Source organism: Tupaia chinensis, unplaced genomic scaffold (genome assembly GCF_000334495.1).
Source record: "Tupaia chinensis unplaced genomic scaffold, TupChi_1.0 Scaffold000532_1, whole genome shotgun sequence".
NCBI lineage: Eukaryota > Metazoa > Chordata > Mammalia > Scandentia > Tupaiidae > Tupaia > Tupaia belangeri.
The window spans coordinates 4131804-4140452 of record NW_006160045.1 but is presented as its reverse complement, the minus strand read 5'-3'; the positions used below and the strand labels follow the sequence as shown (position 1 = coordinate 4140452).

The 8649-nt window shown below is 35.9% G+C and overlaps 1 protein-coding gene across 1 annotated transcript in view; it reads left to right on the top strand.

Annotated features, from left to right (window-relative positions):
• Window positions 1–8649, top strand: part of ADSS2 (adenylosuccinate synthase 2) — a 67120-nt gene that overhangs the window by 29419 nt on the left and 29052 nt on the right. The window contains exons 5-9 of the mRNA XM_006157231.3: window positions 2656–2722; window positions 2990–3097; window positions 4710–4791; window positions 5809–5935; window positions 7923–8077. Coding sequence (XP_006157293.1) covers window positions 2656–2722; window positions 2990–3097; window positions 4710–4791; window positions 5809–5935; window positions 7923–8077 — 539 coding nt within the window. The remainder of the gene's footprint in view (window positions 1–2655; window positions 2723–2989; window positions 3098–4709; window positions 4792–5808; window positions 5936–7922; window positions 8078–8649) is intronic.

Sequence of the window (8649 nt, the reverse complement as noted above, 5' to 3'; positions counted from 1 at the left end):
AAGAGTGTGAGAGGGGTAAGTGTAGGAAATTTGGGAGGAGAATGGAGAGGTAAGACACTTGTGGGACACAGATAAGGTTTATTATCTGTTGAGGAGGATGTTTATGGTGGTCTCAACTGGGCTGGGCTGAGGTCTATATCATGCCGGGTAAAGTCTCTTCACAATCTAAATGATGTATAGCGATTTAATGTATGAATTATATATATACATACACACACACACACACACACACACAAACATACAAATATAAAATAAATGGATAAATATTGTGACCCTCAAGTATGTATGGAAGCTTACTAAGATAGTCTTCTTTACAAAATAGGAACATAATAATAAATAATAAATTTCTATAGCAGGTGATAGCTGTTTATTTGCCATCTATACTGAATCCATGTGTTAGGAATAACTAAACATTTTAAGGTATAAAATAGTACAGCAAAGTGTACAGAAGAACACACTTATTTCATCCGTTTAATCACCATTTATCTTAAAGTATCCTAGTTAGTGTTCTATAGAGCTGTCCTAATGACGTTTCCTAGTCGTCATCTACTCCTTCCATCAGGGGTAACCACTATTCTTTCTTCTCTCATCATAGATTAGTTTTGTTTTTGAATTTTATACAAAATCACTAATTATGTAATCTTTTGTGTCTGACTTCCACTAAATATTCCACTTATGAGACTCAGCCTTACTATTTCATGTAAGCAGTATTTTATTCTTTTTCATTGCTATATAGTAACCTGTTGAATGAATATACCATACTTTACTTATCTATTCTATCCTTGATGAACATTTGAGTTGTTTTTAATATTGCGTTATTCCAAATAATGTTGCTGTGAACATTCTTGTAGATGTCTTTTGGTGCACAATATGCCAGTGTGTCCTAAAAATGTTATTTTTACCAGCTTTGTGGCACTGAGACAAATTGTGATTTACTGGATAGTTTAAAATCAAAAAACATCAATTTAGCATCCATAATGTAACCAATATTAGAAATGTTGAAATTCATCTACCAAGAACACCAGAGAAACTATTGATCACACAAGGCTGTGATTGTTTCAACTTAATTATTTGGGAAAAATGGTATCATTAGTGAAAAGAAGCCATGGTTAAATGTTCTAGAAATTAGTGTGTTGTACACTTTCAGTGGGTGAATTTTATGTGTATATCATATTTCCATAAAGCTATTTGAAGAAAACAGAAGCACAAACTTTTTTGTTTTTAAAGATTTGTTATAAGGCTTGTGTACATGTCTGGGAGAGAGAGAAAAAAAAATAAAAAAGCACCCTCCTGGGGGGATGGCCACACCGCAGTTCATTCTTCTCTTGGGATCTTGGGCATGCATGCACATGCACCTGCTGTGAGTTTAGGTCTGGGACTCAGACTGTGGTTGACTACGTGGGAGTCCAGCAACGTAACCATTATGCCTTCTGCTCTCCCCAGAACACAAGAAGTTTTAGTTCAAAGTTCAGAGACTAAAATTCTAGGCCTACCACGTCTCTAAATTAACTATTTTAGCCAGTAAATATTTGAGAACTTGTTAGTGCAGGAAATCAACTAGTAGATTCGACCAGTATGGGCCTAATACTCATAGATATTGGTAGGAAAGAAAAGAGTTCATATGCTTTAGAGCAGAGAACTGCAGAAATGCACAGAAACCATATAAAAGAATTTTTGTCTTTTTCCTTAGAGCAGTGGAAGAACAGTGAGCTTTAAGAGTAGGGAATGGTGACATGTTTGTGTCTTGGAAATTTGACTATCATTGCATTGAATAATCCGAATTAAAGATGTCCAAGGTGGGAAAATGCTCTTCACATGAAAAGGTTCTAATCTTGGTGAGTGATTATGGAATTTGAGACTAGTGAGGAAAAATGAGGGATCAAATAACCCATAGGTTTTTGGAGTCCAGAACTTGAGAAAAAGAAAGTATCTTTGTAAACAGCTTTGTATAATTTTAGGGTAGGGTGTTCCATATTCCATAGTAACCCTAATTTTAAAATTTATTTTTAGAGATTTTTGCTGTAGGATGTGTGCACTCACTGGAGACAGAGAGAAAGTGAGAAATCACCCCCCTAGGGAAGATGGCCACACCACAATTCTTTCTCCTCCATTCTCCTCTTGGGATTTTGGGCATGCATACACATACATCCTGTAAGTTTGAAGCCACTTGGTCCAGGACGTGAACTGCAGTTGGACATGTGAAAGTCCAGTGCCTTAACCACTATGCCACCTCTTACCCCCACTTAACTTATTATTTTTAACATTTTTTATTGTTATTTTTAAGTTTGCTGTAAGCCACATGCACTTGAGAGAGAGAGGGAAAGTGAGAAAGCGAGCTCTAGGTCCAGGACTCGAACCATAGTTGACCATGTGAGAGTTCAGTACCTCAACCACCATACCATCTGCTTGCTCCCCCCAACTTATTTTTTAAAATAGTGTAAACTGCAGTAAATTAGAGTGGAAGAACAAACATATTTCCATATTAATGTACTAGTTGGGATTACAGTCTTTACTGCTACCTTTTTAAAATTTACCTATTTAATTTGTTATAATAAAATGAAGCTGAAGATACTTAAAACTTCAGTAACTTGAGATGCAATATGTTTTATATTTTGCTTTTGTTTCAGCAACTGATTTTATTTTATTTCTTCTCAGTATTTGATTTTCATCAAGCAGCTGATGGTATCCAGGAACAACAAAGACAAGAACAAGCAGGGAAAAAGTATGATTTATTTATTCATTTACTGATTTATTTTTGAATAGTTTAAGCATATGCAGAAACTTTCATTTAAGTAGGCCAGAAGTTTAAGAAAATGAGTTTTAGGCTATTCTGTTTGGATTTCAGGAAAAAATGAATAGGATTATGAAAAACTCATAAAATAGTATAAACCAAGAATAGTCCTATGTAACTTCACTTTATACAATGATCTGATTAGAAAACCTAACTCTTTCTCATCTAACTCTAAGTTTGTTTTGATTTGTTTTGAAGTTTGGGTACCACAAAAAAGGGCATTGGCCCAGTTTATTCTTCTAAAGCTGCTCGGAGTGGACTTAGGATGTGCGATCTTGTTTCTGACTTCGATGGCTTCTCTGAGAGGTAATTAATGTGTATTTCAAAAATAAGAAAAAATACCAGATTTTTAGAATTTTTAAAACCCAATGTGCAAAATGGTAAAAATTAGTATTTTAGTTAAATAGTGGTGGTTGGCTTTTTCTTTCTTGAAATAGTTATTTTTGTTTTGTTTTGCTTTGTTTTTGAGAGGTTTTTGCTATAGAGCATGTGCACTCTCCAGAAAGACAGAGAGAGACAGAGACAGACAGAAAGCAAGAAATCACTTCTCAGGGGAATGGCCAAGACAGACAGAAAACGAGAAATCACCTCTCAGGGGAATGGCCACGCCACAATTACTTCTCCATTCTCCTCTCGGGATCTTAGGCACGCACGTACACATGCCTGGCATGAGTTCAAGCCACCGGGTCTGGGACTCGAACCGTGGTCTACTACATGGGAGTCCAGCGACATAGCCATTACGCCATCTGCTGGTCCCAAAATAATTAGTTATTTTTATTACAAGCTAATTGGTCCTTAATTTCAGATTAACTTCATGAAAAATTGCGTGTCGATGATAAAATAGTAGTATCTCAAAAAGACAAAGCCAAAATTATATTTAAGTATTGGAGTTTGGAATGATTTGCTGAGAAATAAAATGTTTTTAGGGGATATGACAGTATTTTGATGTGGCTGCCATGGTTTAGGACCTTGATCTTTGGATTTGTAGGCCCAAGGACTCCCATTTTGTCCTTCTATCCACACATAGCCTCTCAGGCACTAGTGAGTTATTGTGTACTAAGCTTGCCTTGAAAAATACTATAGAATTGCCACATTGATGTATACTCTCTGGAAAAGTTCTCACACCTGAAAATGGTCAAAAATCTATTCAGGGGCTGGCTCTGTGGTAATGCAATAATCCAGTCATACACTGCTCAGTGGAAGCTGGGTCCCACATGTTGACTGGCTCGAATATCTAGTGCCATCCATGTGAAACTTGCCAAGCCTGAGCACAAGTGCCCAAGTTCCAACAGACTAGAGGACTAGAGGAAGGGATCACAGTGTGACAAGGCCCTGTGCAGGGAACTTATCTGTCTCTGTTTCTCTCTTACTCTCACATGTGCACACACATGCTCTTACCATGAATAAAAAGAAAAATGGCTAAATAAGTGACTCTGTGATGGGGAATTGATTGTGTTTAATAATAAATGGCACTGAAACTAATGGCATACTCTATCCCCTTTCAGTCAGTTTATATTTTATCTGCACTGGCAGGACACCTCTAGTGAAGAATATTAGAGACAAATTGCCACTGTATACCTCTGTTCTCTTTTAAGACATCATGGTGACCATCCTCTTGTGTTTTTTACACTCTGAAATGCAGTTGAGATTTAAGTCTTTTGTGTTTACAGCTTTGTTACTCCATTCCCTCTCCTTCCCAACAGACACATCACCTTAATTGTTGATGTTCCTAAACTTTAATAAAAAGTAGTTAGAATGTATCATTTGTTCATAGAGCTGATCTCCTTTATTAAATATCATTTTTCAGAACTTAATTTCAGTTTGGGGATTAATTTGCTACAGAAATCATTTGAATTGCATGATATTTGAAATATGGTTTTAAAGAGAGCTAATGTCTTCATTTATCTTTATTTCTCAGGTTCAAAGTTCTTGCTAACCAATATAAATCTATATATCCCACTTTGGAAATAGACATTGAAGGTGAATTACAAAAACTCAAGGTAATACTTTCTGACCTCTTTAATGTCCTTTTAAACCTTGTTTGCCAAATTGGCATCTAGATCATTCATTTATTCAGGCTTTGTGTAAGAATTAGTCAAGGTTGTTCTGATATAGCATGTTTGAATAACTTTACATGATAAGGCTTAGGCAAAATAAAGGGTAGGAAGCAAGAGTAGTACCTGAAGATAAAATTAGACTGATAAGAACTGGATCATAGGGCTTATATACAATGAGAGAGAATGTGGCTTTTTTGTCCTAGAGATAGTGAAAGGCTATTCGATAATTTTGAGCAGAATGAAGATTAGATTCTTGCATTTTATAAAAATCACTCATAGCAATTGGAGGACAGGTCAACAAAGAGATTGAGTAAAAGGAGGTAACTTTTAAAGCTAACTAGCCATTCAGGAATGATACATTATAGGATCCATTTCTTTAGCATTATACTCTTAAGAGACAAATAAGGTAATTGGTCAAAGATTAGGCCCATAGCTGGCAACTCTCAGGTGTCAGTAGTGCCTAAGTTAGTCATCAGGTTGAGTGTCTTCTGCCCTCCTATTTCCCCAGTCTTTGGTGAATTTTATAGTGTTTCTTGCTTATCCTTATCAGTAAATATCAGCATCAATTGCAGAATTGAGTAGGAATCCAGAAACCTCAGATGTTACCCAGAATAGTTCCAGACCATATATCTGACTACTCATTAGTTAAAAGAAAAAAATGACCTCCAAGGAACATTCTAAATGTTTAGTTTTTGTATTTTATTTAGTACATTGATTGCTGCTTAGAGTAGGATTTCATTGTTTCTGTAAATGTTTTTGGAGCTTAGTCTTTTTTGGTCCTGAAGAATCAGCATGAGAGATCAAAGCTAATCCAAATGTTGAATAGGATGAGCACTATTACCAACCTCTTCTTTGCATTTGTCAGTTTTGACTCTCAGAAATTCAGGTAATTTATACTTTACTGGTTATATTGTAAATTTATTGGTATACCTGGAAATTGGTTTTTGTCTCTGTGTGTAGGGTTATATGGAAAGAATTAAGCCAATGGTGAGAGATGGAGTTTATTTTCTATATGAGGCCCTACATGGACCACCAAAGAAAATCCTGGTAGAAGGTGCAAATGCAGCACTTCTAGATATTGATTTTGGTAAGTAAAATATGATTTAAGAGAAGCTTTACTGAGCCCAAAGTACTTAAGGATATAAATAATTAATGTTAGCATTAAAGAGAATTTTTGTTTGTTTGTTTTGCCATAGGGCACATACACTCCCCAGAGAGAGACAGGCAGTAAGAGGGAAAATGAGAAATCACCTCCATGCCACCACCAAGGGGTATGGCCATGCTGCAATTCCTTTTCCTTCCTTCTCCTCCTAGGATTTTGGGCATGCACACACATATGCCTGGCTTGATTTTCAAGCTACCAGGTCTGGGACTCACCTTGGTTGGCCCTGTGGGTGTCCAGCTCCTTAACCAGCACACCACCTGCTGGCCCCAATATTAAAGAGCTTTAAACAAGGTTTTTCACTTTTGTATTAAGTATTGATAGAAATTTGTCATCCTATGCCACTCTTTTTTTAAAGGAATATTGTGGAAAACACAGTACATGTGTTAGATTTTCTAATTCACTAGTAAAATGTATTTATTATTTGGATTAAGTATGTTTGGGATTCTATAAATTGTGCTTTTTATTGTTTGGTTCATAACTAAATTCCAGTCCTCTTTTTCCTGAAACTGTAAGATAAGATAAACCCTGTGAATGAATGTTCATCTTTCATTCAGTCTTTTAATATATATATATTATATATATATATATATATTCACATCATTTTTAAGCATGCATGTTCTTTATTATTTCTATCTATGAAAGTCCATGTGCATTAATTCCTTGGACATGAGACTCTGGGTGCATTCAGAACATTTCTTTCATCTTCAAAAAGTTGATACTACTTTAAACTATTACCTAATTATTTTTGGCTGTTACATTAAATGTGATTTCTCATGGTTAGTCTTATTCTTAGCTTATTGGAATTTCATTGGCTTTTCACTCCAGTAAAACAACTAAAGAATTTCTGGGACCAGTAGTTGGCATAATGGCTATGTCACTGGACTCCCATGTAGTCAGCTGTGGTTCAAGTCCCAGACCCAGTGGCTTAAACTCACGCTGGGCGCATGAGCCTGTGTGCCCGCCCAAGATCCCAAGAGGAGAATGGAGGAGAAAGGCCACATGGCCATCCTCCCCCCTGGAGGGGGGGGTTGATTTCTCACTTTGTCTCTCTCTGTCTTTCTGGTGAGTGCATGCACCCTATAGCAAAAACCTCCCCACAAAAAAGAATTTCTATATGGTAGATAAGTATTGAATACTTTGGAAAGAAAGTAGAGTACCTAATTCAAAGAGGGAACAGTTTAGTATGAAGGGGAGGAAAAGTATACCAATTTTTTTTTTTTTTGGAAGGTTTTTGCCACAGGGCACGTGTACTTGCCAGACAGACAGAGAGAGACAGAAAGTGAGAAATTACTCCCCAGGGTGAATGGCCACACCACAATCCCTTCTCCTCCATTGTCCTCTCAGGATCTTGGGCACGCACGCACACAGGCCCGGCGTGAGTTTTAAGCTACCAGGTCTGGGACACGAACCGCGGTCAACTACATGGGAGTCCAACAACATAGCCATTACGCTAACTGCTGGTCCCAAGTATACCAATTCTTAACTTACTCTTGTATGTTGGGATTATTATCTAAATAGATAAAACTGAGGAAATGTTGAATTCCACAAACTCTTGGTGTATTACTTTCCCTTCAGGTTAGTGCCTTAAATATTTATATATCAGAGAGACATATTTGTTTTAAACTAACAGGAGAATGTAAGATGGATCTGACATTAAATTCTTTCATAGTCTGTTAAGTGGGGTGCCTAACATACAGAGCTGAGTCAGTACCTGTGTGTGTAGTCAAAGAACCTCTCCTGTATAAGCACTGTAACCAACTATATTTTTATCCCATTATAGACAAAAGAATCATTGAGGCTTTGAGAGGGTGATTACAATCTGTCACATATTCAGAATATGCTCACATGGAGAACTTTTAATGGTAATTTGGTTTTTAAAGTGTATTTTAATGTTTGTTTCTATTTTTAGGGACCTATCCTTTTGTAACTTCTTCAAACTGTACCGTGGGAGGTGTTTGTACAGGTTTGGGTATGCCACCTCAAAATGTCGGAGAAGTATATGGAGTTGTGAAAGCTTACACAACTAGAGTTGGCATTGGTGCCTTTCCTACAGAGCAAGACAATGTAAGGCTATTTCTCAGTGAGTCTGATTTGAAAAAGTTTTGGAATAAAAGTTCATTTTCTTATTCTTTAATGAATTTTTGTCAAATCCTATGCTTTTTCCTTTATTTGCAAGATTGATCAAAGCAACATTTAAAAATAAATATATAATTAAAATGATGCCAGGATATGAGAGGTAATGTGAAGGAGATCTTGGATAGGAAGAACTTGAATCTTTCATATTATTTTTTATTTTAATTTTCTTTTCTATAAAAGGGCATTTTGGTTATTGTGTTTATCTTAATGGTTTTCAGGGAAAAAATTCAAACTGCAATCATTGGAACAATTGGCTAGAATCACCTATTTTAAAAAATACTTGTTAATGACTTGTTTTAAACAGGTTGCATTTATTTTTAATTTTTTCATTTGTCGATTTAAATCATCTACCTAACATCATTAAAAATATTTGTTATAAGACATAAAATGAAGCCAAAAGTGGATCTTTTTCAAATAATTCCTCTTTCAGATAAAGCTTGTCATCACTATGAAATTCTTTTTTGTGTTTTTTTTTTTTTTTTTTTTTTTTGGGGGGGTTT